At 41.7% G+C, this 27,853-nt stretch overlaps 2 protein-coding genes across 14 annotated transcripts in view; both read right to left on the bottom strand.

Moving 5' to 3' along the window:
* The window catches only part of cdk5rap2 (CDK5 regulatory subunit associated protein 2), a 41,678-nt gene extending 18,464 nt beyond the window's left edge, over positions 1 to 23,214 (bottom strand). For 8 of the 12 annotated variants that reach the window (XM_061699307.1, XM_061699313.1, XM_061699309.1 and 5 more), the window contains exons 1-19: positions 11,422 to 13,787; positions 11,188 to 11,304; positions 10,298 to 10,417; positions 10,113 to 10,205; positions 9,813 to 10,031; positions 9,184 to 9,354; positions 8,968 to 9,078; positions 8,050 to 8,187; positions 7,588 to 7,767; positions 7,245 to 7,433; positions 5,975 to 6,166; positions 5,684 to 5,792; positions 5,421 to 5,560; positions 5,229 to 5,345; positions 4,187 to 4,330; positions 3,988 to 4,100; positions 2,983 to 3,122; positions 983 to 1,123; positions 804 to 901 (exon numbers count right to left, since the gene is read on the bottom strand). In XM_061699307.1, coding sequence (XP_061555291.1) covers positions 804 to 901; positions 983 to 1,123; positions 2,983 to 3,122; positions 3,988 to 4,100; positions 4,187 to 4,330; positions 5,229 to 5,345; positions 5,421 to 5,560; positions 5,684 to 5,792; positions 5,975 to 6,166; positions 7,245 to 7,433; positions 7,588 to 7,767; positions 8,050 to 8,187; positions 8,968 to 9,078; positions 9,184 to 9,354; positions 9,813 to 10,031; positions 10,113 to 10,205; positions 10,298 to 10,417; positions 11,188 to 11,304; positions 11,422 to 12,459 — 3,570 coding nt within the window. In that variant the 5' untranslated portion in view covers positions 12,460 to 13,787. Of the gene's footprint in view, positions 1 to 803; positions 902 to 982; positions 1,124 to 2,982; positions 3,123 to 3,987; positions 4,101 to 4,186; positions 4,331 to 5,228; positions 5,346 to 5,420; positions 5,561 to 5,683; positions 5,793 to 5,974; positions 6,167 to 7,244; positions 7,434 to 7,587; positions 7,768 to 8,049; positions 8,188 to 8,967; positions 9,079 to 9,183; positions 9,355 to 9,812; positions 10,032 to 10,112; positions 10,206 to 10,297; positions 10,418 to 11,187; positions 11,305 to 11,421; positions 13,788 to 14,400; positions 14,455 to 14,530; positions 14,658 to 14,728; positions 14,905 to 15,047; positions 15,172 to 15,251; positions 15,329 to 16,566; positions 16,678 to 17,827; positions 17,893 to 18,512; positions 18,572 to 21,143; positions 21,170 to 23,033 lie in introns of those variants that run through there. The other 4 variants (XM_061699317.1, XM_061699319.1, XM_061699318.1 and 1 more) reach the window with 3 other exon arrangements.
* Positions 23,215 to 25,808: 2,594 nt separating this feature from the next.
* The window catches only part of LOC133413651 (collagen alpha-1(XXVII) chain A-like), a 63,362-nt gene continuing 61,317 nt past the window's right edge, over positions 25,809 to 27,853 (bottom strand). For both annotated transcript variants that reach the window (XM_061698274.1, XM_061698275.1), the window contains 3 exons: positions 27,515 to 27,624; positions 27,192 to 27,413; positions 25,809 to 26,191 (listed from right to left, as the gene is read on the bottom strand). In XM_061698274.1, the coding sequence (XP_061554258.1) occupies positions 26,045 to 26,191; positions 27,192 to 27,413; positions 27,515 to 27,624 (479 nt within the window). In that variant the 3' untranslated portion in view covers positions 25,809 to 26,044. The remainder of the gene's footprint in view (positions 26,192 to 27,191; positions 27,414 to 27,514; positions 27,625 to 27,853) is intronic.

Below are 27,853 nucleotides of genomic sequence, written 5' to 3'. Positions count from 1 at the left end.
TGTGGATGAATAAAGTATATCTATCTATCCATATCCCAGATTTGTAAGCAATTGCTTTTTACATGTTTTTTTTTTTTTTTTTTGCAGGATACAGGCAAGCCCAAATTTAGAGTTGCGCACCGTCAGTTTTGTATTATGTTGTGCCACAAAATGCCAGGTAGCACTGAAGTCTTCTCAAAGAGATGCAGGGTAATTAACAGCAAGAAGAAAAGGGAGAGAAGGGCCCCAAACAGAACTGTCAGAACAGAGAATATAGGCCTGTGAGTGTTATTGTATGGTCTGTGTGTACGTGTTGCTGCTCCGTGGGTGCTAAAGAAGCAGTTGCAAAATCTCTGCTAATGTCCGTTAGCCAGTCTATGGTGTTTCGCATTATATGTTAGCATTAAGCTATCAGACTTTCATTAGACGCAATGATATAGTTTGGTTGAACATTTTGGTGTTCAAATATCCAATCATTACAATGTTTCACTCTTGTTTTATGTGTCCGTTCCACAGTAAAGTCAAATCAACAGCATGAAGCAAGTACACGTTGCATCTTGGAGAACTGTGCGAGCAACAGTGAGAACAGGTGCTAAAGAATATTTTAAAAGTTGTGTTGTAATAAGTCTAAATGTGCTTTAATAGGTTTAAATATGTTTAAAGCGTGTGGGAGGCCTAAAACAATAAAAGAAAAAAAATTGATGCAGTCGCTATAAATCACAGATTTTCACCTATTGTGGGTGGGTCTGGAACTTATTCCTGCAAAAACAGGAGATCCCTATATTTTGTAATTTCACCGTTATATCTGCATAAAATGAATTCACCTTCTGTTTGAGCTCCTGATGCGATCTGTCGTCGTGCCCCTCACCCACACAGATACTCATGTAAGAGGTCTGGTCGCCGGCGAAGCTCAGCGAGTCTCCTGGAGCAAAAACAATGGAACATTTCACCAAAAGCTATTTCTGATGAAACACCCGGCAAAAGATCAATTCCCGGCTTATACCACAGTCGTTGGCCCCGCCCACTCCACCACCGCGGTTCTGGATCGCCCCAAAGCGGGCCTGCAAAGAGGCATTCCAGCGCTGGGCATCTTCCAGCTGATGCTGAACGCTCTCCAGTTCTTTGGGATCGACCACGCTCACGCCTGAATACAAACATTGAGAGTATTACAGACCCTGTATTGAATTTTCATTTATTCCTTCTTGAAGCGTTAACACTATACTGTGCTGGTGCTCCTGTTAATATCACAAACTATTTAAACAAAAATATCCTAAACTTGATATCTACTTTTGTATACAGATATATAATATCTTCTATTAGAAATATGTCATCATACTATATATATATCTTATATAACTAATTGCTGTTCTCTACCACAGGTCCGCTGGAGCCGATCCCAAATGACTTCAGGCGAGAGGCGGGGTAAACCCTTGATCGGTTGTAATATATTATATACATTATATGATTAACTAACCCTAACGCAAGAAGGCCTATGATAGCGTTTTGAGAGAGAGTGTGTGTGTGAGAGTAAGAGAGTGACAGTTAGGGAGCACATATGAGAGAGAGAGAGAGAGAGAGAGAGAGAGAGAGAGAAGTATGTGTGAAGATAATCAAGCAATCTGATAAGAAGCACAGTGGGATAGTTTCCAAGTAATGCTGGGACTCCATCAAGTCAAAGCCCACTACTTTTCAACATTACTTTTTATATTTGGACTGAAGTCGTATGAGATGAACGGCCATGGTGTGTTTTCTATCTGGACAACATTGTATGAGTAGCAGAGAGCAGACGAGCCCTAGAAAGGAAGATGCAAATATCATCTGGAGAGTAGAGTGTAGAGCGCAAAATACATCGGGGGGGGGGGGGGGTTGTCAGTGAAGGCAACCCAAGTTTCAAGGAAATGAGAAGAACTGGATGACAGCATGTTGGAAGACAAGTGATACAGATGGAAGTACAGGGAACTCGAACGGAAATACTGTCAAATCAGATCTGTGAGAGAAGGAAGTGGAAGAAAGGAATGCACCTAACAGGAACATTTTGAGACACCTCATACAAAATGGTGACCCAGAATAGGGAAAAGCTGGGAAATACAAAGTTTACATTTAACCCCACGTAATTCATTATTGAGGAGTCTTCATGGAGAATTGTGGAATTGGCTAGATCCATCTTACATAGAGAGCTGCTTGTTACATACAACTGACCTATTTCTACACCTACCACTCTATGCAATGTTAATTGATGTGCTGTGACACACACACACACACACACACACACACACACACACACACACAGTCTCACGTGTGGGCCAACTCTTAAATAACAGGGCTTGAAGGACTACCTGAGTGCACAGAGACACTTTCAATCAGTCTCAACGTCATGCCCTGACTTGACTTGAGATTAGGAGAGGGGAGAGTTGTTGTACTTAAACAAACAAACCAGTTCGCTTTGTTATATAACAACACATTTATCCGATTTCTGATTAAACTAATTTAACGTGGCAGATGGCCGAGTCAGCCGGATTAATACCCGTGGAGATGTGACGTAATCAACAGAGACAGACGGATGGTTTAATGGGGAAGTTGAACAAGCACACACGCATGTCAAGAGTGAGAAACCCAAAGATGGACAAACGGAAGACTTTATTCACAGTTTCTTCAACAAAAGGACAGACACCAGTCAGGGGAATGAAAGTGTAACATGTAAAGAGTGACAGACAGAGAAAGAGAAAATAAATAGCAAATCAGCATGCAAATGAGCAGGTGATGATGTTGATGAAGAGCAGACAGAAGGGACACAGATGCTGAATTGAAGAGAGCCTGGGATCTTGTTAGCAAAATCAAACACTGACATCGGACAAACAAGACGGATGGCTGTGTTTGTGTATTTGTATTTCCCACATGGTCACTAAACTCATTTCATAGCAGAACTTCAGTTTTGTCGGTTTCCTAGCAACCTAATGGATACAACTAGGGATCATGAAGGACTCTCATGCGTTTGCACTGCACCTTCTCTGACTTTGGCTCTGTCTAGCTCTCTCTCCAAGTCGTCCCTGAGCTCCTCGTTGGCTTTGATGCCGTCCTCCAGCTGTTGCCTGAGGAGCTGCACTGCCGTCAGCTCCAGCTGCAGAGCGTGGAGACGTTGGGCACTGCAAAATAAAACAGACATTTCGTTACTATTTGGGACTGTACTTGTTGATGGATAATTTAGCTCAATCAATCAATTGATACAAGAACAGGTATCCCCAACCAATCATATTCAAGCTCCTATTAAATGGAAGTGTCAGCATTTAAAGTGCCTCTGATTAACCCCAAATAAAGTTCAGATGTTCTAGCAGGCTTTTCCTGGCATTTTTTTTGCTTTCTAGCATGCGCCTGAACGTTTTGTGCTAACATTGATTGGAGTTGGTTAATTCTCGACACAACCACATCCCCAATTCTAAGAGGATGTGCACACTTGGGCAACCACGCAGTTTGAGTTTAAAAAAAAAAAAAAAAAGAAATTATTCCCTCTCTCGAAGAGATTTCGTGTTTTCAAAATGAGTTGTACAGGTTACAGGTTAAGTAGTTTATTTCCAAGACCAAATACAAAATTAGATGACAGAAATAAATGAAAAAAGAAAAGATTAGTGTTCGAAAACGAGTATGAAGACGTAAAACTTATATACTGTATCCGTACCTCCCCATGTTACATTTCTTTATTTGGTTTATAAGTCATTCCATTACTTAACAATTATTTGCAACACACACAAACAAATAAATAGCCATACTCCTACAACGACATGCTCATTTGGAGTGCTTTAAAAAAAAAAAGAAAAAAAAAAAGAAATGACCACAAGATGAGACCGGATTGTTGAAGAGAACAAGTGCGGGGCTCTCAGTAATTAACCCCAATTCAGCATTATGGAGAGTTGCATTTATAATAATTTTTTGAATAATGATTTTTTTTTTAATGTCAAAACACAAAAAAGGCAAGGGACCAAAATGGTATTTTCCTGCTGTGTCCTGCCCCACCTGTCCTGCTCCTTCACAGTCCTGACCAGGCTGGAGTAAAGCTGTTGCTCGGCCCTCAGCGCTTTGTTGAGAGCCTTGTGCTCCTGCTGCAAAGCTACCAGACTGGGCAGTGCCTGAAAACCAAGAAAAACAACTTAAAGCCAATGTCTAGTGTAAATTTGTCAACCAGAAAAGTGGTTTTAGGTTTTATAGTTTTTACTTCTTGCTGGCTGTCTCCGCCAATCATGGTTCTCTCTCTTTGAGGGAGCCCTGAAGGCAATCGATCCATGCTGCTGCCAATGACCCGATCCTGGGCACGATCACCCTGAGTGTCCCCTGGCTGGCAGAGACGCTGCTGGAGGTCCTGCTCAGAGGGCATGAAGCAAACGCTATAGCTTAGACAGTTGCGGAAGGAGTAGGGTTCCAAAAATATTCAACATCAGATACTTTTCTTGGAAAAGGAATTTATGGGAATAAACCAGGGATTTACGAAATTGAAGGTTGACTCTTAATAGGGAACTTAAATCTAGCTGGGTAAGTATATTTCAGCACAATCCTGACTCAAACAATCAGATTTCATGCAAGTGCCCATTGCCTGAAAGGGTTTAGCAAAACTGCATAGGCTAGGCTTGAGAAGCTTGAGAGATGCTTTTTCATTTCATTTTGAAAAGGGACTTCGACTGAAGTACAGTAGAAGTCTTTTGAAATAGTTTTGAATTATATCTACAGTATTTTGCATGGATGTCTGCTTATGACAAAACAAAATGTCTATATTTATGCTTGCATATGATACCCTTCCATTAAAGGTAAGCGATTATATGGAGTTATACTAACACACCATTACGATTAAGTCATGCTACCTACGTAGCATCTATGGCTAGTGTCGACATGTTCAAAATGCTAATGCTAGCGCTGCTATTTTGTTGAAGTTGGACATGCGCGCTCTGTGACTATTTATCACGACTAGACATGTTTATTATGAATGAATGTTAGTGAGGGCCGCGGCTTTGGTCAGAGATTGAAGGAGGGGAGGAATTAGTAAAGTGAGGCTACATTTCAAATCTTCCAAGCAGTTTCAGCATTGCAAACTCCCTCTTGAAATTACACGAATTCCTAGTTAATGCCATAATGTCAATGGAAAATTTCCAATTTGGAATATTTCCTAAATTACCCAGATTATCCACCTATGGGAATTTACTGGAAATTTCCCACCCCTATGCAACCCTAGAAAGGAGCAATCAGAAGAAGATGGGACTTCTTACATGGATGATCTCATCCTTGGTCTCCAGGGTGGCAACCAGGGACTCAATATTGGCAGCTTGGCCTTCACTGCGGCCCTCCAGCTCAGAAAGCAACGACTGGAGTTCCACCAGAGACATCTAAATGGACAAAGTAACATGAGAAATTAGACAGGACAAGAAAAATAGCATCCAGGTGACGAAGATAAACAAGACCTTCAGTTCGTTCTCCCTCTTCACCGCTTTGTTGAGAGCCTCTGTTTTCTGTGCCAGCTCTTTCTTAAGGATTACAACGGTCTTCTTGGAGAGTGGAATGCTCTCCACGCTCTCGTCGCTGTTCCTCCTGGAGAGCTCAGCTACAGTGCAGGGGAAAAAATATGAATGAAAAGTGGCGCAAACCCTGTCATCGCTTTATTAGCATGGACACAATCACAGCATGAATTGGCTGACATATGTCCCGTGAGACGAGGGGGCCTCACCTTCTTGCCCGTCCAACTTCTCCTGCATGATCTGGATGGTTTGTCTCAGATCTAGCACATAATCTGGCTCCTTGTCGTACTCGGTCTCCTCAGCACGTTGGAGGAGTCTCTGCAAAAATCAACAGTGCCACAAATTATACCTAAAGACTTGTGCAGAAATTAAAACGAGTCAAAATGGAGGACAGGATTAACAGCTCTGTGGGTGTTCTAATTTCATTCCCTCCCTTCTTAGGCTTTCAAGTAAAGCACATTTTTCAGTCGAGAGCCCATTTTATTCCGCAGGGGGCTTACGTCGATGATGCTGTCTTTTTCAGCGAGGAGCTCTCTGAGCTTGGCGGTTTCCAAAGAGTCCTTTTGGGCCGCCGTGGAGCACTGCCTCTCAGCGGCGGTCAGTTGCTGTTGCCGGTCAGACAGCTGCCTCCTCAGCTCCTGGATCTCCTTGGAGCGTTCGGACAGCATGCGGTTGTAGTGCTCAGCGGACTCCTGGAGAGACAAAGAAAACAAATAAAACTAAACAGGATGAACCAGAGCAAGACTATGCTATTCTACTTCAAACAATTTGCATTTGAGAAGGCTGTTCATATGTTATTTAACCTTTAAATCCTCAAAATGGCTTCCAGCTTTCTCCTGTATAAGCATTGTGTGTTTAGTTTTATTTAAGAAAAAAAAAACAAATTTAATGTAGGAATCAAAAAAGTAATTATTTTTCAGGAAAAAAAGTCAAATTTTTCAAGGGGTGAACAGTGGCATTCATTAAGTACAAAAGCATTTTTTTTTTTAAGGGGGTAAAAAAAAGTATTTTTTTAAAAAATTTTTAAGAGAAGTCAAAGAGACGCTAACCTACTTACCAACAAGAGGGCTGTTAGTATCTTGAATTGTTAACAAGGTATCTAGCCATTTTTCTGTTGCTACAATTATTTTACATTTTTTGTTGTTGTTGCCACTCGCTGTCTCACCACTGACACACGTGGCGCAAGCTAGCTATGTTTCGTGAACCGATGAAACCAGCCAGAACTCGCTTGAAAAGGTCTCGTCAAGTGTCCTACCTAGCCTTAACCTTTAAATCCTCAAAAATGCTTCTAGCCTACTCTTGTATGAACAATGTTATTTATTAATTTATTTACTTTTTATAAAAAAGTCATATACATGAATTGTTCATAGAATTTTTAGTATCAGTCATTTCATTTTTATTAATTTGTTTTTTTTAAAAGACAACACTAATGGTGATTTTGTTTTTGTCATATTTCTAATTTTTTTCTTATTGTCTTATCTACATTCCAGACAGCCGGTCACTGTCACCACCACTGTGTACATTAAGTTGAAATATTAAGATTTACTTTAATTTTCCCATGCAATAAAAAAAAGCATCATTTGTCTCAATAAATTTGTAATAGGTATTTGGACTTCATTACCAATTCTTAATGGCTAGTTACTTTTTACCCACCCTATATATTTTTTTAAAAGTCTGCTTTTGTAGCAGAACACAGAGCAATTCAACTCCGTTGGTAAGTAAGGTAGTGTCTATTTTTTCCTAAGGTTATCAAACGACTTGGCAGTCAACCTTGATGAGTTGGTCTTTGCTATTAATCGTAGCCAGCAGTCCTTCCACGGCGGCCTCGTTGTCGGCGACAAGCCTTTCCCTGGCGTTCATAGCCTCAGCCAGCATTGCCTCTTTCACCTTTAACCTCTGACCCATCTGCTCGGCCAAGTCGTAACTTTGCGACTTGCTCGGCACCGATTCAGACATTTCCTGCACAAAGACGGGAGGTTGAGGTTTTAAGGTTCTACAGCGATACGACAGCCAATCATAGTGCAGCGGCGCGTCCTGGAGCCAGTAATATTGGAGGAGGCTGTGCCCTGCCTAGAAACTATGTGGGAATCCTAATAACGCTCTGTGGACTGACCTCTAAATCTTTGGTCTTGCCGTCGAGGGAGAGTTGCAGCTGACTGATAATGGCGTCTTTCTCCCTCAGCGACCTGTTCAGGTTGTCCTCCACGTCTTGCTTGGCCCTTTGCAGGTTCTTTAGTGTGTTTGCAAGGTGCTGTAGTTCCACATCCTTCTCCTTGATCAAGCTATCAAAACTCTGCAGGGACATGAGCGGGAAAAATGCATTGATATGAAGGGGACATATTATGTATAATGGACATTTTTATTGCGTGTATATACTAAACACCTCACGGACAAGTAATGTTATAACGGTTAACTTTATTAAATTGTGAAATAAATGCTTATGCCGCCTTCAAATCTTGCTAGCTATGATATGGTGAGATGTTTCTTTTATTAGGATTTTAGCTTGTCACAAAATCATTTGTCAGCAATGTATCTGAGGGAACTGCAGCACTATGTCTAACTTTCATTTACTCACATTAATAGTTTCCTCGTTGCGTGACAGCAAGCTATTGAGCCTCTCCAGATCTCTCTCCTTCTCCCTGAGCGACAGCTGCAGCTGGTGGATTTCGTTGTCCTTCTCCTCAATGGCCACAAACCTCTCGTCCAGCGCTTGCTGTGAGTCGGTGGCGATGAAAACCGTCCCAAAAAATCAACAGTGCCTTGAGATAAGCGTTTAATTCGTTCCAAGACCACGTGTGTAACTCAAAACACTTGTATTTCAACTCATCTTTCCCCATTGAAATGAATGGAAATGCCATTATCCTGTTCAAGTCACTGCCCAAAAAACAACAAAAATGTTGTTATGTGTTTTTAATGAAAAATAACACTAGAATATTATACTTATATAAACCCATACAGTAATGCTATAACTAAATAAAGAAGGACTTAGACCATTCTTGTCACACTTTGTCCTTTAATTCAGTGGACATTGTGCTGCTCCATCTGGTATGCGCGTCTTGGCCACCCGGGGGCAGTACAACACAGAAGGTCTCCGCTCCTCAGTACGGCAGTAATATTAGTCATTCATCATGGAGGATAAAGAAGATATGCCTGTGAGTTTAAGCTACCTGACTTAAAGACTAAGATATGAGGTTATTTTAAATACAGAGCATGTAATTCTGTTTTATGTTGAGGTTGACAGTAAAGTTCAACCAGGTGTGGCAATAAACAGCCTGAAGCTTCTTTTTTGAAGAATTGTTCATTGTTTTTGTGAAGCAAATTGAGTTCACTGCCACCACACAACGCTCGTATCTCAAGTCGTGACTTCCAAGTCAAAGAAAAAAGATTGGTCAGACGGCGGCGCGTATCTCAAAAACGCACAAGTCCTATCTCAAGGCACCACTGTAAATTATTTAAAAAAAAAAAATAGAAGTTTTAGTGACAAAATGCTCACCTCCAGTGCTTTCTCCTTTTCTTTCAGCCTTTGGCGCAGCTTAGCAAGCATGCTGTCGTTTCCTAGCGGGCTCTTCTTTTCCTCAATATCTCTGACCATGTTTATGTACTCCTAAAATAACAAACTCACAATCATTAAAAAAAAAAAAAAAAAAAAACACTGAATAATGCGTCTTTTTTAAAGAATTTTTTTTTATAATTAACACGGCAATGTCACCTGTAACTGCTGCTCTTTATCGGCCAAGGTGGATGTTAGCCGTTGGATGGTGACTTCATGGGCCTGCACTTTTCTTTGGGTTTGGTGCAACAGCTCCTGGTAATGCTGCTCCAGAAAACTTTCCCTCTCCCCGATCTCGCTGCTTAGCTTTTTCAGTTGGTTGTTCAGATCCTGTTAGGGGTGCGGGGAAGGCAATATTTGAACACAGTGAATCCCTGCTATATCATGGTTCATATTTTGCACTCCCATTATATTGCATAACACGCCGCGCAGCACTGAGCTCTACTGGATGAAGATGCAGCGTAGCGTAGGGACAAATTGGCATTGAAAGATCCTCCCCTATTAGGCTGCAGTAATACTCATTGTTTCCACACAGCAGAGTGAAAATATACCTGAGTAATGTTGTTTGCTCTGTTTGTATGTGTTGCTGCACCGTGTGTGTTAAAACAGTTGTTTTACGTAGTGTCCTGATTAGACGGGGGAGGATGGTCGACAAAAACGAACAAACAAGAAAACATTGGGCGCGGCCCGGCCCGGTGGTTGGGGAACACTGACGTAGATTTTTGCCTATTGTGGGTGGGATAGAGGATTTAGGTTTTTCATTTCATTTCATTTCGATCAAGTCTCACATTCACGGCTTTGTCTCCCTTCTTCTTCTGCTGTTGCAGGTCTTCCAGCTCCACCTCGAGCTGCTCCTTTGCCCGCTGCAAGTCAGACAGCTCCTGCTCCCTCCTGTCCAGGGCCCGCTGCAGCTTTTGGGCTTCGAGTACCTTGGCGTGGTGCTCGCCTTGGAGCTGGACCAGCTCTGTTTGCTTGGCCATTAATAGAGTTTGGTGCTCTTCTGTTCCCTGGAGGAGAAAATGCATGGTAATGTTACTGAAATAAAAGGTTGTGAATGGTCAGACAAAGCAACATCGTACACAACTTGCCTGATATTTCTGCATCTGGACCTTGTGCGCTGTCTCCCTAGCCTTAGCGAGAGCATCATCACGGTCCTCAATCTCATGACACAACTCTGCAATCTGTGCAAAGCCAAGAGGGACAGTGTGAAGCATGGGCAAAATAAAAGCTAGGCTTCCAAAGAAGATTAAGTAAGTTTCTGTAAAGATCTCACCTCTTTCTCTTTTTCTTTGAGGACCTGCATGAGCCCTTGGATGGTTTTGTCTCGCTTTAGGCCGTTTTTCTTCTCCCTGTGGAGTTCATTCTCTCTCTCGTCCAGCCTTACTGACAGTGTCTGTGCACAAACATGACTTAAGACCATTTAAGGGGAAACACAAAACTGAAAAACAGGTTGCCATCTACAGTGTACAGTGTTCTCCCGCTATATCATGGTTCATCGTTTGGGTCCCTACTTAATCCCAGATTTTTAACGTATGGCTTTTTACAGTATGCAGGTACATGCGCAACATGCCGCAACTGAGGTCTACTGGAAGAGATGCAGCGTAATTAAGAGCAAGAAGAGACAGAGAAGGTCCCCAACTAACCTACTGTAATAGTTTTTGTTCCCACAGGGCAGCGAGAAAATATACCTCTAACAGTTGTGGTATTCTCTGTTTGTATGTGTTGTTGCTCCGTGTGTTAAAGTCGCAGCTGTTTGAAGGTTTAAAATTACCTTAATATCGATGCTAATTTCTGTTAGCCTGTCTATGGTGTTTCACCTTATATGTCAGCATTAAGCTATCAGACTTGTTAGATTAAATTAAATGGTTATTTACAAATTACAATGTTCTCTCTCTTTTGTTGTATATGCCAGATTTACAGTAAACCTCAACTAGGAGTGAGCAGGCTTTGCCTCTTATTTGGACAACTGTGCAAGCGAGAGAATGAGAATGGGTGTTAAGGAATACTTTAAACAGTGTGTTTCATTATGTTTAAGTGTGTTTTAATCATTTCAAATGTTTATAACGTGTGGGAGGCATAAAATGAGTTCCAAAATGTTTTTCTAAGCTCTCTCTATATTTGGGTCTGAAATGTATCCTCGCAATAAACAGGGGTTCACTGTACCTTGCTTTCACTCTCGGTTTCTTCCAGCGTCTTTGTCAGGTTCTCATGAGTGCTTTTTGCCTGGATGAGCTCTTCATTGAGCTGCTTGTTGATGGACTCCAGTCGATGAAGCTCGCTCTATTCAGCAGATTCAGGAAACAAAAGAAAAAAAGGGAAGATAATTACGACCATTGACTTCCTCTAACATCTATTAGCAGCGACAGTCTGCACAGTTGCACTGCAGCACCGAACTACCTCCGCAGTGGCAGGCGTGTATTGATCATCAAATTCCTCTGTTAGGTCATGCAGAGACTTCCACTTAGCCTCTCTGCGTACACGCTTGTTACAGGCATGGGAATGGCCAGTACTGAATCTTTTCAGGACAGGGATGCGGCTACCGGCCGGGACTGAAACTCCTTGCTTGCTGATGCAGCGCAGGAGTTGGATCAGGTCAGAGATCATCGAGGGCTGTCGTGAGGAACTGCGCAGGAGCGCTTTAGCTTGAGCCTTTCCCATTGGATCATCGGTGGCAACGTTTCTGAGGACAAATGTCTTAGCTTCTCGGACTTTTGTCTTACGTGGCGTGGCTTCTGGAGAGTCAAAGTCTCGATTGAGGGACTGCAGCGATGCGGAGCGGCCTTTGAATCCGTGTCTAGGAAAGGTCCCCTTGTAGTGGACCAGGTCCAGGTACATGCTCTGAGAGCATCCCCGCGAGGCCCGCAAACCACAGCTCTTCATTGGTCTGTCCAGCCCCACAGCAGACCCTACCCTCCATTTCTTGAGGCCTGAACGTCCCGGGAAGACTCCTTTACTCACGAGTCTATCCAGACTCACACATCTCCTCATGCGGTGACTACTAATGCCCTCCCTCGCCGATTGCGCGTCATCGAGCAGCAGACTGGTGGCCTCATCGTCAAAACTGGCTGCCCCGGATAATCTTAGTGAAGTCTTTGAGCGGACACTGTCCTCGTCGCTCTTTTCCAAGTCGAGATTGTGTTTACTGTAGACGTGGATGATGCACTGGATCAGGTGCGCTTTCTCCGCTTGTATTTTTTGCACCTGGCTGTTGTGCTGTTCCTGCAGCTGGCTGAGGTTCACGTCGCACTGTATCACCTTCTCCAGCTGGAATACACATTTTCCACAGAGGAACTCCCCGCGGCCGTCGCGAGTCACCTCCCGTCCGAGCACGTGTGACAAAATGATCTGTAGCTTCCTCTTTGCGGCTGAGCTGAAGATCCAGCGACACTGGTTGCCAACCAGACGACCGCTGCACACGCGACACGAGTCCTTCATGTCACCTTCGATCAACACATCTCAGATTTTTCCAAAATGCCCATTTCTAAAGATCCTCCGCCTGCCAGCCACAGAGGAGAGACCCATCATTTTGCAAAGCACCAGAGAGAATGAATGATCACGGAGCACTGTAAGCCATAAGCCTTAAATAATCCCCGCTCCTGCCTCTGTTTCGCTCTCATCCAACGCAGTCGATCAGGTCAAATCCCCTGAAGCTACTGTAGTAATCTTTGTTATGGCTGACGCCTGCCCGCCTCTCGACAATCTGCCAGGGGACGTCACATAGCAAATATATATGATCAGATTGAAAATGTCTCGGCAGGGGACCGCCTGAGACTGAAAGAGCCGATGCCTCGTCTTGTTAGGCGTGCATTCACTCTGCCAGTGTATTTAAAAAATCCACTTAAGAGAGGTGTCTTCGAGCAATCACTGTTGTCACATATCCCATTACACCTCAATCCACAGGAGGCCAACGGAAAAGCCTCTGGCGAATCCCTCTGTTCCGCACCGATCATGACGAACAAGTCATGGCACAGCAACAGAACAGCACTGTGTTTGCAGCCAACTGCCAGATACCTAGTGTCAACCCAGGCTTCTTGTTTGTAAATATGGATGGACATAAATAAATGGCCATAAATAACCGACTCCAGACAGCCTGGTAATCCGGTTTTAACTCTTTGGCCGGGGACCCACCGCCAAGACTCGACGAGGGGCCGTGAGCTCAGCTCAGCAGGCGAGTTCACCTTCACCATGTTCTACGTGCAAAGTGGTGAACAAAACTGTCGAAGGTGGGAGAAAGAGAATTAATTACAAATGAATTACAATTACTCCCTTGCTATATTGTGGGTCATCGTTTGTGCCGCCGCTATATCATGGCTTTGCAATACTACATACAAATATTCCCCTTACCAAGATCTCAGACAAAGACTTCCATGGAAGTTAAAACATATATTAAGAACTTCCGCAAGTCTGAATTTAGAGTTGGTACGGCTTGGGAGAGGCAGGCTGGATCTCGCTTCTTACTTGGAAACGTACATTTGTTGTGAACGCGCTTGAGCATTTCAGCAACAGAGATTCTCCAGGCGTCGCTTTTTAGACACAGGTACATAGCAAATTAAATAATACATATATTTATTATTGTAAAACAATATATACAGTATATACTGTATTGGTACATCTTGGCGCTAGCCAGATCTCACTTGTACTCCATAAACGTTTGTTTTTGTTGTGAAAGATCATGATGTGACACGACATGGCGTTTTTGATTGACCACTACGTCTATAACGTTACGATGTCTTTCACCTGTGATTCAAATTTCAAATCCGAGCAAAACTAGCGGCCGACAGTCGGCCACTCGTGAAAATGAGAGTTCAGTGGTGTTCGGCCGCGTCACCTTGTGTGCGGCGGTTCTAACGAGAGGTGGGTAGACTAGCCAAATATTGTACTCAAGTAAGAGTACTGTTACTTTAGAAAAATATGACTCAAGTAAAAGTAAGAAGTAGTTATCCAAATATTTACTTGTGTCAGACTAAGAAAGTACTCAAATGAAAAAAACTACTTGAGTAACTTGTGAGTAACGTCAGATTTTTTATTTTTAAATCAGAGCATGAACATAAAAAATAAATAAATTATATATATATATATATATATATATATATATGTATATATAATAAAAGTAGCGAACGGCATGTCGATCATTGTAACGGAGTAAAAGTATCGTTCCTTCTTCATATAAATACTCAAGTAAAAGTAAAAAGTGTGGTGCATTTAAAGTACTCTGACAAGTACAGTTTATGCAAAATGTTACTTGAGTAAATGTAACGGAGTAAATGTAGCGCTTTACTACCCACATCTGGTCCTAACATCAGACTGAAAGAGATTTCATTGCCATGAAGAGTATCTGCACAAAAAGGATGTACAATACATTCAAAAGGCACCAACCTGGTGGTCAGGTTTTATTTTGTCCTTTTCCCTTAGTCGTTCGTCCCTCAGGGCCTACGGTTCAAAACAAACACAATTGGTGTAATGGAAAATGGTGGAATCAGAGCAGTGAGATTGAAGAAAGTCACACCTCAAGTTCATCCGTCAGCTGTTTGACTCGATCGGAGGACAGCGCGTCCATCTCTCGATGCCGGTCGTTACTCTGATGGAGCTCCGCTTCCTGGTTCGTTAATGTGATTTTCAGCTGCTCGATGATGCTGAGGGGCAAAACGACATTGAAAAATCTCCAAACCCGGACATGAGAGTTAGCCTTGCTCTTTATGCTTACTTGTCCTTTTCCTGCAGGGCCAGCTGCTGGTCTTGTACGGGGCCAGCGGGTGAGTTGGTGACAGGACCGGGTATCCCGACGAATTGGAGCTGCTTCTCCAAGTTGATGTTTTTGAGCTTCTCTTGCTCAGCGATGGCTGCCATCTTCTCCACCTCATCTTCAGCTGTTCGAAGGCACTGACACAAGAAAGAAGCAGAACAAATTTTGTAGAAACTGACTAGTATGAATTTGAAGTTGCAGTTAATAATGTCCCACTCCTGTAGGTGGCGATAGTGTGCTTTGTAAAGCAATATACAAATGCGTGGATTGTTGGACTCACTTCTTCTAGTTCTGCGATCCTCTTGTTGAATGAGCCGCGGAGCGCCTCCATGTCTCGCTGCGCTTCCTCTCTGATGTGCTGCGGCTCTGCCGTCTCTCGAACCGACAGACTCTCCAGAGCTTTGCTGCCAAACATTCGCAGACGTGACTGACTTCATCACTCGGCATCGGATTTTACAAACCTGGACGGCGGAGAAGCCCTTACGACGCAGAAACGAGCAGCTCTTGTTTCTCTGCCAAGTCCCTCTTCATGGACTCCAGCTCCACTTTCAGCTCAATGTTCTGTGAAGAGACGACATTTGATCTATTGCTGCAACCCCAAAAGACGTAAAAAAAATTTGGGGGGGGAGGTGGGGCTTCATATGCAGATGCTACATTGCAGTTCAACTTTCCCGCTCCTGTTATCTTGTAGATTTTTAAGCGAAAGTTTCTTATGGGTTTTTACAATATTCAGCCAAGTCGTAATTTAGAGTTGCGCGCCTTCAGTGTAGTACCACAATGTTCTGCAACATGTCGGGCAGCACTGAGTTCTAATGGATGTAGCTGCATTATAATTAAGAACCGAGGAAGAAGCTGAGAAGGTCCCCAAATCTAAGTCACACCTTTGTTCCATTCCAGGTTTTATTAAAATTGCGTTTGTTGGGTTTTCCACCATTAATGTGAACAATAACCTGTTTCTCTACTTGACGATGACTCAATCCTTGGAAATTCTTTTGTACCCTTCTCTTGACTGATGCTGTGAAAACTCTCAGTGGAACATGGCTTGCACTGTAAGATGTGACAGTAAAAGTGACAGGAAAAGCCTACTAGAACATCTGAACTTTATTTGGGGTTATCACAGGCACATTAAATCGTGGTAGTTGTGCTGCCTTTTAACAGGAGTTTGAATGAGATTGGTTAAATTCGAACACAGCCACGTACCCAATTATAAGAAGGTGTGCACACTTGTACAACCACATTATCTTAGTTGTTTTTATTCTTACTTACCCTCTCTAAGATGTTCTTTAATTGAGTTTAAAAGTTATAAGTCACATTAATTGTGGAAAAACTTTCAAAATTATTCATCTTGGTTTATTTTTGTTTTTTTTTATATTAAAAAAAAAAATTTAACAAGGGGGCATAGAGTTTTTATATCCACTGTATATACTGCAGTATGCTCTACTCTATGGCTTGCTTGATCATTTTGGTGTTAAAAGATACAATGTTTAATTATCTTTTGTTGTAGGTGATACTGCTCCATGTGTGTTAAAGTAGCAGTTGTTAGAAGGTTTTTACAATTAAATTAGTTTTACGTAACGTCGATGCTAGTTTCTGTTAGCCCGTCGATGGAATTTCACATTATATGTTAGCATTAAATGAGCGGACTTTTGATGTGGTTTGGCTGAACATTTTGGAGTTTAAATAAACAATATAATATTTAATTGTTTACGTGTCAGCTTTACAATAAACTTCAACTTGGAGTGACATATAAACAAGCAACAAAAGCATGCATTACGGAGGTCTGGTAGTAAATACACCACCGTTTTGAATATTTCCTCTGTGGAGTCGTCACATTTTTGCTGCATGCGCTCCTCCATGAAGTAAATGCGCAGTTTCAGGTTGAAGTTCTCCTTTTTCAGTGCGGTGATTAGCTGCGAACAAAAGCAAACAAACACATTGCCATGTTATTATCACAAGACTCTCCTGTTGTTGTTGTCCCTAATCAGATTGTCTTGAGTTTGTAACGAAAGCTAAAGAAAATAATGTGACTAAAAGCAGTGAATCACATGCGTAGAACAACTGTGTGTGAGTGCGTGTGTGTTGTTAAAATGAATGAAGGCCTTTATCATGCTTGGATGAGAAAGCAAGGCCAACTGTGCATCATTGTGCCGCGGGGCTGTGAGCAGCACGCATCTGGATATGGGAGGTGGGGGTGGAAGATGGGGGAAGGGGATACAGTCTGGACCCCTCCAGTAAAAAAAAAACGTGTCATCGTGCAGCCATCAGCCGGGCAGTAGAGGCCAACATGTCTGAGGATCAGCATGCCACACACATACTCTTCCTCCTCATCAGCAAATGTCCAGAAATGCTTTAAACCCATTGCAATTTAACACAATGGATGCAACAGTCAATGAAAGCGGATGCATATGGAGAGTAACTAAGTAACTAAGTTACGCTATCCAGAAATCAGATTTGTAATGTTTCTGTGATCTAACTAACTAGCATACTTTTGCACAATCTAACTAGCTAGCTAACTAATATAGAGTAGTGTACGTGTAGTGTTTTGCATTACTGACTAACTAACTAGTGTTATAATTGTAACAATAATTACTTCTTGAGGTTACGGTAATCTAACTAACTGACTGATCCAGTATACTTTTTGCCTAATCTAATTAACTGAGTTGCTTTTGAGTAAGCTTACCAACTGACTGACTGACTAACCAATTTAACTTGTGCTGTGTAGTTTTTGTGCAATATAACTGACTGTATAACCAACTATCAGTGCATAATTGAAACTCATTCACTGACTGACCAACCAGCTTGTGTCATTTTTGTGTAATCTAACTATATGTCTGACTAACCAATTAGTGTTGTTTGTGTAATCTAACTGACTGACTAACTAATCAACTAAATAGTGTAGTTTTTCACAATTTAGACTATCCACCTACTAGAATATTCTAGTGCGTTCATCTTACTCACTCACCAATTGATGACTTTTTTTGTGTATTCTAACTAACTAACTAGACTGGCTAGCCAGCTAGGTAACTAACTACTGTAAATACTAGTGTACAAAGGACTCACATTTTCATAGTCCTTCATGGTGAGGGCTTTGGTGCCGGATATCTTGCCGGGAAAAGACGACGGCGCTGTTGAGACAACAAGAAAGCATTGGTCACGTGGGTCGCTGCTTCCAGAAAGTTCTTTTGCCCAAACGCGCTTCTGTGGCCGCCGAATGGTGCACCGTAAGCGGCCACAGCCGCGCAACAGGCTGGATGGATTTTTCCCCCCCCCTTCTCCTCCTCGCCCCATGCTGTTTAAATGAGAATAACCAATTTGACAAAATTCATATTTTTGGATTACATCCATATTTACATATGGATATAAAAGGTCTACACACCCACTTTCAAATGCCAGGTTTTTGTGGTCTAAAAAAATGAGATCTAGATGAATCATTTCTAAACTGTGATATCGCAAAAACCTGCCAATTGAACGGGGGTGTGTAGACTTTTCATATCAACTGTACCTCTCTTCAGTGTCAATCCAAAGTGTGCATTATTGTCTTTTGTTAGTGCATTTTACGTACCTACCTGTGTGTCCCATCACATTGCAATTAGACGAGAGAATTATCAGCGGGATTGCCTAATTAGACTCTTACAGCCGATCGCTTTGCTCGTGTTTGGAGACGACGGATGACAACAGCGGCGTCGTTAATCAACACACGAGGGAACGACAAGTTGAACAAACAAGAAGGGAAGCTTTGCCTTACCTGTCATGGCGTCCGCGGTGAAGTGGTCGCCAGCATTCACCGAGTCGGGAAGGCCGCAGCTGAGGATAAAATCATTTTGTGAGATGAATCATGGGGGCGACCAATCATAAGTGTTGCTGCGCAGCTCATCACATGACAGCTGCGTACACGCTTCTCAGAGAAGCGCGCCTTTTTCTTTGCTTTCCGTAAAAAGACAACCGAGTGGCGTTTATGCGTTACTCACGCTGGCCGCTTCCACACAGCCCTGCAGACACTCGCCAGAAATAGCTCAAGAATGACTCCCCGCTTCATTGACATGGCTGAGCTCTCTCTCTCTCACACACACAGGCGCAGCATGTGCCAGTGGCAGTTCAACTCTCAAATTCAAGACACAGGCTTGGCTTTGGTGGGAGGACAACAACATCACTGTGATGAGACCACTGTGATGGGGTCACTTCACGCCCTGCTAAAAACACAACACTGGCAAGACACATCTGCGCAACCACAACAATACTTAAATACTACTACTACTAATAATATATATTTTTAAGTGAGTGAGGTTTTTTCTGGTTGGACTGGTTTTGGCTCAAGTGTTTGCTTTCACGCTCGTGACCCTTGATGCCTGACCCCTGTTGATCTAATAATATGACGCGAATATCTGTCACAACAACACGCTCTTTGAAATCAATTGCCATATTTATCTTTTATTCATATTTATACCGTTCACGATTCATTTGTAGAACAACTCTCCACTCTATGTGAGATAAATACTTCTGGACATTGCAGTTATGTACAACAAGGCTGCAGCTATCAAATATTTTTAGAATCGATTATTCTACTGATTATCCTATAGATTCATTGGATAAAAATAGATTTAGCATTATTGAACAACAAAAGGCAGCACGGTGGACGACTGGTTAGAGCATCCGCCTCACAGTTCTGAGGACTGGGGTACAATCCCCGGCCCCGCCTGTGTGCAGTTTGCATGTTCTCCCCGTGCATGCGTGGGTTTTCTCCGGGCACTCCGGTTTCCTCCCACATCCCAAAAACATGCATGCTAAGTTGATTGACAACTCTAAATTGCCCATAGGTGTGACTGTGAGTGCGAATGGTTGTTTGTTTATAGGTGCCTTGCGATTGTCTGGCAACCAGTTCAGCGTGTGCCCCGCCTCCTGCCCGATGATTGCTGGGATAGGCTCCAGCACGCACGCGACCCTAGTGAGGAGAAGCAGCGCAGAAAATGGCAATGGAAATGGAGGTTCCACACTACAATTGTGTGTAGGAATTCATAATAATGCCTCAACTCCGCTCTCAGCTCATCGGTACGGCACTAAAATTAGTTGTTTTCATAAAGGATTAGTTGTTTTCATAAAGGCTATATGAATATGAGTACTGTTATATTGTCAGTGTACATGTTGTTGCTGCACCATTTGTGCTCAATCTGTTGCCTAACGGGTGAAGGCACTGCAACATAGATGCTAATTAGCATTAGCATTAAGCGAGCGGACTGAAATGTTAAACTATGGTTGTTTTAAACACACAAGGTGTAATTTTCTTTGTTTTATGTTTAAAATAATAAATAAAATAATAAATAAATGACTGTAACCCTCAACTGGGAGTGGCATTAAAGAGCTTGAAGCATCTTTTTTGATGAACATTTCACTATTGCCAAAGTGGAGTCACATACATTAGGGCCGTACGGTATACCGGTATTAGAAAAGTACTGAGATCCCTAACTGTCAAAAATGAAACCATACTTAATATTTTTTATATCGGTACTTCTGGGCCGTTTGAGTGTGGCGACTTTACTCCCACAAAGAAAAGAACAAAAGTCGAGTGAACTCGCTGCAGTAGACTTCCTGTTTTTAATTATCATACAGTTTTATTTTGCATGGATGTTTGCTTATGACAAAACAAAATGTTTGTATTGATGCTTGAATGTGATTCCTTCCCATTAAATTACCCTCAATTCCCAGTTAATTGCCATAAATCCCACAGAAAATATTTTCCAACTTCCCCAACTTAACTTGTCCAGAAAACTTTCCACCCAATTGCAAGTTGCAACCCTAAAATCATGAATAATAGTTTGACAAAAACACAAAGTAAGACCTCAAAGTAGCCATCACACACTTCCTGTGCAGTTGAAGAGGAAGCACGCCACCGCATGCGACACATTTCGTGACAAAACAAAAACATATATGAAACGACATTCATGAATCCGCATGATGACATATTAAGGAGTACCAATGTAAAGCAGGCAGCACAGAAGTCCTGTTGTTGACACAATTTGGCAGAAACATCCATGCTAACCAGTCCCAAACAAGAAACCATAAAACACTTACTTCCTCTTTTTCATCTCGCTACAAAACACAGGTTGGCTTTCCTACCAAATGATCGGAGTCACCAACAGTGTCTCACAATACGACACAATTTTCCGTAATTCACACCGCGCCTATCGCTTAACATCTTGGATTACTTTGGCGGCGCGCTCGCCACCTGGATGTCTTCCTAACGTCAAGGTTAAGAAGCATGCTTGTACTAGATACACACACCAGGAGGATCTGTGGGGCATCTAAGCACAACAATACACTCGTACAGAAGCAGCAGCAGTAATAGTAGTAAAGCACTGTTAAATAAGGTGGTTTGACCTACCGGAACAGCGCACTCTCCTCATCTCGCTGCGAGTAAGCGGGAAGACGACAAGCAACATGACAAGTGCACCACTGGGGATGTTACTGTGCCTAGAGGCGCAGATGTATACATATAGATGCCTCAAGGAGGGGGCTGGCCCGTTGCTGTGATGTCAGTGAGTCCGCCATATTGGATGTGGCCCCTCTGACCCCTTATGAGATTAATTGGTTCCGTGACCAAGCTTGGAACTCAATTTTCACCACTAAAATGGATTGAAATGACATTAATCCGTTCCAGCCGCCCCCCCCCCCCCCAAAAAATAAAATCTTTTTTGTCATATTTTTTAATAAAGAAAACGAGCAGTGTATTTTATAAAAACATATTGGCTGGCGACCAGTTCAGTGCGTAGCCCGCCTTTTGCCCGAGGATGGCTGGGATAGGCTCCAGCACGGCCGCGACCCTAGTGAGGATAAGCGGAACGGAAGATGAATGAATATTAAAACAGAATTAAAAATATTTCAGTGTTCTCAATTTGGATTTGTGTGTTGGACTTTGTCCCGTTCAATAAATGGCAGAAAGTGCATCGCGACTGTGGCTCTCGTTGCCCACATGCAAGGACATGACAGTATCTTCATTGCACCATTTTTTTTCATTTCACACAAGTGGCGGCGTATGTGGAGCTTGCTCGTCACTAAAATTATAGCTTGTAACACAAAGCAAAAACATCATGCAATCGACGGCTCATAAATAAATGGGGAAAAAAACGCTTCAAATAACAAAGAATATGCGTGAATGGAGAAGAAAGGACTGTATTATAGCTATAGTTTTATGTTACTTTTCTTTGTGACACTTGGCCTTGAGAAAGAAATTTCAGCCCTCTGTATGTTCGACTCCTATCGAGGATTGAAAACAAAGCATAACATAGTACTAAACTTAACAATGAACAACCAACCTACATGGTGCAAAACGTTAGGTCTCATTCACCCACACAAACCAATGTATGTATTTTCTCATGATTACATGTGTGCTTAATGCTAATAAATGTAAGACTGTTATAGACAGTCACCACCACAGCGTGCCACTCGCACGATTTGCTTGGCAGTTTTGAAAGCTCTTATATTAATGACGAATATTCAAATATTTATATTAAATATTTCATATGTCTATGATAACCAGACATTGAAATTTAGATGTGACATAATGGGTTTTCTGAATAACGAGTTTGATTGATGGTTTTAATAAATAAATACAAATGTAACTACTACTAATGGCAATGACTCGGGAAAATTCGTTAAAACTGCTAATTAGCCACAAAGCCAGCAACTACTGTGGCAAAATGATGTTAATGGGCAAATACAATCAAAAATCCCCACCGATCGTTTCGCTTTACCACATCCAATATGACGGCAACGTCAGCGTACAATTCGGCGATCGATAAGGAATCGCTCTATCCGCCTTTTATTTCCGCTTCGTACCAAGCGTGCCAGCCAATCAGCATCCGGCCCAGTACGATTGACGTTAGTAGCTCGGACCTTGGTAATAACATTAGTATTATTCACGGCTGTTACAGAGACATACGAAAAGTGTTAATATTATCAATGCACGCTAACTACATGCCAGGGCACTAAATGTAAATACCTGGCTAGTAAGCGTTAAAGTTTAAGTTGTACAGGGAGGGGAAAAACATGTACGCAAGGGGCTCTCCGCCGCTATCGATACGTGGCAGACGTAACGCAGCTCAATATACAAGCAAATACATAGTAAACGCCAGTTGATAGACGGAGCCCAAACAACTTGGATTGCACTTGGTTAGCTTTAGCTAGCCTAGCACCCAAGTGTAAAACAGAGCCCAGGCATGCTAATCGTTAGCCGGCTAAGCTCCAGATTTATTTACTTATTTATTTTTCTTACCTTCCGTTTAAGTCAACGGGGAGCGTCTGGTCGTCACCCACTACGGAGTCCATGGAAGTATCTGAGGTTTAGTTGGTGCTCTCCAAGCCGCGGCGTGGCATTTTAGGTGGAAAAAAAGTGAATGTTTAATGGTGGAAAAGCGGGACGGGATTCAAAACAGTCCAGGCTACCGCCATCATGCTACTGCTGACGTCACCGGTGTGCACGTTGGAGACAGACGGTGCCTTCATTGAGCATCGGAAATAGTTAAGGAATGGAGAAATTCACTATAGTACGAGCAATTTAAAATTAAATAAAACAGAACTAAAATGATGTAATGGCCCGATTTGTTTCAATTATGAAAACCATTATTACTATGTTTATTTTTCTGTATTTATTGATAATCAGAGGTACATGTTTACAAAATTTCGAGGTATTGGAAAGGCGTCGTGTAACCGGGTGGATACTGGCAACGAACTATTGGCCAAAACAAACATTTCAGGGCGGTTCGTGGCAGCTTTAAAAAACAAATAGGCTGTCAAAGAAAGAATTTCCCCCTTTGCATCATCAGTCATGTTTTTGTTTTCTTGCGGTCTTCTGGCGACAAAGTTACCGTCAAATCAATTTTCCCAACAGGGATATTCATGATAATGTAGTGGACGTCTGTGTTGGTGAATGGGTTGTATTATACTGTTAACTTTTGTTAAAAACTTTTAATTTGGTCGGTGGACACGTCAATCCGTGAACAATGGCGACCTCGAACGTCCATCGTGTGTATTGCAGGAGGGCAACAAGTCATACCGACCAATTGTGATCAAATTCAATAAAAAAAAAAAAAAAAGATCAAATCAAATCTAAATCAAGCTTCTAGAGCACTTAGCAAAAGTTATGATATATAAGGTACATTTTAAATGATTCTTCCAGTTTATATTGTACTATCTGTAACATTCACGGGTAAACATTTTTGGAAATGATTTGTCTTGTTCTCATTTATTTTATGACTTGGCTGGCATTTGAACAAGGGTGTGTAGACTTTTAAATCCACTGTAGTATAGCATAACTGGACAAGATGACATGCTTTGCTTCAAATAAACAAGCACGCACAAATTGAAAGTTTTTATTGAACAAATGGAACGCCGAATAGAGAGCAGAGACCGATAACGTTTGCAGCGTGAGATAGTTTCACTTCATATTCAAATTATTATATTCCCAAAACATGCTGGCTGTATTCACAAAGGCAAATGGAAAACCTGATTCACCTTTTGCACAGTTGTCATGCGGAAAATGTCAGGTTTTCTCAGCTTGCTTTCATGTCCACAACACGATTACGAAACAAAAGACAAAACACACACACAAAAAAAGAAGAAACAGTTCACATATTTGCATTTTGTTTTCCCCCTTAAAAACAGAATAGAGTAGCACCTGATACAGTACATGGTGGATTATCATAGAGAAACAAACAAAAACATTAATGTTGCAATAAATTTGTTCTCTGGAGCCCCAAAATGTACACATATGGAAAAAAATATATATAAACTCCAAGACCAGTTGGGCCAACTGCTATTTATATATTTATATAAAGATATTCTGCAAGGAGCATAAACAGAAATGTTTGCTGCTCGACAAATTAAATTAAATTAAATTAATAAAGAGGGGGGCTCCACGGTATACAAACATACATGTTTATTTTAATGACTATTACATACACAGCTGCTGCATGGGGCGCTTTGTACAAAGAAATGAACAATTCTTAAAAAAATAAAATAAAATACTGTGGTTGGTACTATTCCTTAAGATGTTTTTTTCCCATAACCAACAGGATGACTGTTTGAAAACTAGAATTACAGAATCTAGGACAATAATAACAACATTATAGATATATATATATAAATATATATATATATATATATATATATATATATATATAAATAAATATATATATATATATATATATATATATATATATATATATATATATATATATATATATATATATATATATATATATATATTATTGCTCCAAGCGAGCCTGCACTATGAACAACAGAATATGACAGCAGAGTGGTGTAATTACAGCATTATGATTAGCACCTTTCATTCTTTTCTTATTGAAGAATTTGTGTGGATGCAAGATCCCAATTTGACTCCCCCCCCCCCCCCCCCACCTCAAACAAAAATAAATCAAGAGAACAAAAGCGCCATATATATTTTTTTTTTCATACGTATATAATCTTTGTAAATGTCTAAAGCTGCAGCTCTTCACATCAGTGACACCTATAATAAGTTTTTATTTTTTAATTTTTTTTAACGCCACTGAGTTTTACAATCTCCCTTTTGGAGCGCACACTAATAATAAATACACATGTGATTTCTGCCCGAACAATAAAACAAAACAAATAATGATAATAATAATAATAAAAATTAAAAAAAAACGGCATGAGTAATATTGGAAGGAGATGAGCACCAAAATCAAATCAAATACAAACTCACTGGCCCCCTCTCATTTCAATTCAACCTGTAACATTATCTTCTCTTCTATTGCACTTGAAAATAAGATAAACAAAGGAAATCATAATAATAAGAATACATATATGTACATTGTTTTATTATATTTTTCTCTCATAGGATTTCAGAACGGATTCTTTTTTTCTTGTCGTTGCCCAAAATAAAATCAGGTGGTACCCGGAATGTATACAAAAATAAGTTTATATATATATGTATATATATATATATATATATATATATATATATATATATATATATATATATATATATATATAAAATTATAATCCGATCGATTGGCCCACCAGGCGTCCCTTCACTTGGAAATGTTCCAGAGAGATGGTGCAGGCCTATTTTTTTGTTTTGGTTCATTTCACGGAGGAGCTGGAAGAAGCTATTGAGAGGATATTAGTGCAAGAACTCCCCCTGCTCCTCCTCATCTGCTCCCCTCAATGAGAGGTCGGCACAGGCTGGTTGGCGAGGGGAGGGCCGGGCTGGGCTGGAGTTCCACCAAGATGACGCTTCCCGGCTCACGCGAAGCAGACGGGACCGATCTCCAGGTGGTAGTGGGATCCGGGGCCGGTCTCGGGGAGATGGAGCACGTCGCTCACGGGGAGCAGGGACGGGTCCAGGGAGCGGAACGCGAATCGGGCCTGGTGCCAGCGGCCGTCTTTCATCTGGAAGCACATTCGCTGGCTCAACATTCATTCTTCACTTGACGCTCGACATTGTCTTTGACAGTTACTAAACTCATTCGTTAGAGCCAGTGTCTCCTGAATTTCAGTTACAAGTGCTCAACAGCGGCAGCAAAACTCTCAACGAGCGGCGGATCGTGAACCATTCTTCAAAAAAAGCCACCGAGTTCTTGCATCAAAGCTGTTTATTGTATTCCCAGTTGAAGTTTCAACACAAAACAAAGAGAATGAAACATTGTGTATTTCACCAAACCCATTAACTTATGAAAGTATGCTAGCTTAACGCTAACTCCCAATGCAAAACGCCATAGAGGGGCTAACAAAACTAGCATTGATGTTGCCGTGTTATAACCCGTTAAGCAACGGATATTGGAAGAAAAACGGTGCAACAACACATGTAGACAGAGAATCTAACAATATAAATATTTAACAAATGGCCGAACATGTACGTGAAATTGGATTGGATGACATTTCCCAACGCACACCTGATGAACTCTCACGGCAAAGGCACGATGATTGAGAATCACTGCTCCAAATTGTCTTTGATTTTTAGAAAAACCTCACCTTAGGTTAGACTTAATTGCCTTTGATGTTTACAAAAACAAGTACGTTTACATTGCTTAAAGATTGCATATCGTCTTCGATGTTTACGTTTTTTCGAAGACTAAGTTGTCGTCACTATTTATGAAAGCGTACATTGGGTTCTCTGAAGACTGTAAATACCATTAATGTTTCGGAAAATCTACGTTCGGTTCTGTTTATTTATGATTGTAAATTGTTTACAGTGTGAAAACGTCGCGTTGGATGAAGACCACGTTGTTTTCAGGATTTAGGAAATCACCTAAATGAAGGTTCTTTGAAGAGTCTTCAATTGTCTTTTGTGTATAGAAAGCACGTATGTTTGTGTTCTTAGAAGACTTCGGATTCTCTCCTTGGAACACGCACTGAGAATGAAAACGCCCTTAAAGTGTGAAGAACGTACCCAGCAAGAATCCTCCACCACGTCGGGCTCCAGCTCTCCTCCGACCTCAAAAATCTCGCCGGTCCACGCTTTGAAGTGCACCGAGGATTCCCGGGAAGCCGGCGAATGCTGGGCGGCGCTCCAGACGGAGATGTTCAGGCAGTGGATGGTGACGTGCTGGACCGCCTCGGCGCTCAACAGGTGGAGGAAGTTCATCTGCACGCGGCCTACGCTGACTGCTGGCTGCAAAGCGACAGGCAACGTGGGTTCCAAAAGTTCCATGCGATCACCTACACTTGATACATGTTACTGTACACTGTTAGCGTCAGTCTGTTTTTCAATACCTTGGATACAGTTATTGGTTTCAGGCAAGTCTGTCCGCCAGCTGTAAAGTTGCAGGAGACTTCGATGGTGTCGGACGTGCAGCCGAGGTTAGGGTCGATCCAATAAGTGCCTGAGGTCATGACACAGTTGGGGCGGTGTTCACATAGCAGCGGAGTGATTAGCAAGGCTGCCTCGCAACACAAAGGCTCTTGGTTTAAATCGTTGCTTTTAATCTGTATAATTAGCACGTTAGCATTAAGCTAGTGGACATTTGTGAGATGGAATTATATGGATTGGTTGAGCAGTTTGTTTTTGAAATGAACAATTCTCTTTTGCTTTGTGTCAGTTTTACAGGAAAC

Source organism: Phycodurus eques, chromosome 15 (genome assembly GCF_024500275.1).
Source record: "Phycodurus eques isolate BA_2022a chromosome 15, UOR_Pequ_1.1, whole genome shotgun sequence".
NCBI lineage: Eukaryota > Metazoa > Chordata > Actinopteri > Syngnathiformes > Syngnathidae > Phycodurus > Phycodurus eques.
Note: the sequence above shows the minus strand (reverse complement) of the source record. Positions and strands in the feature narration are given on the sequence as shown.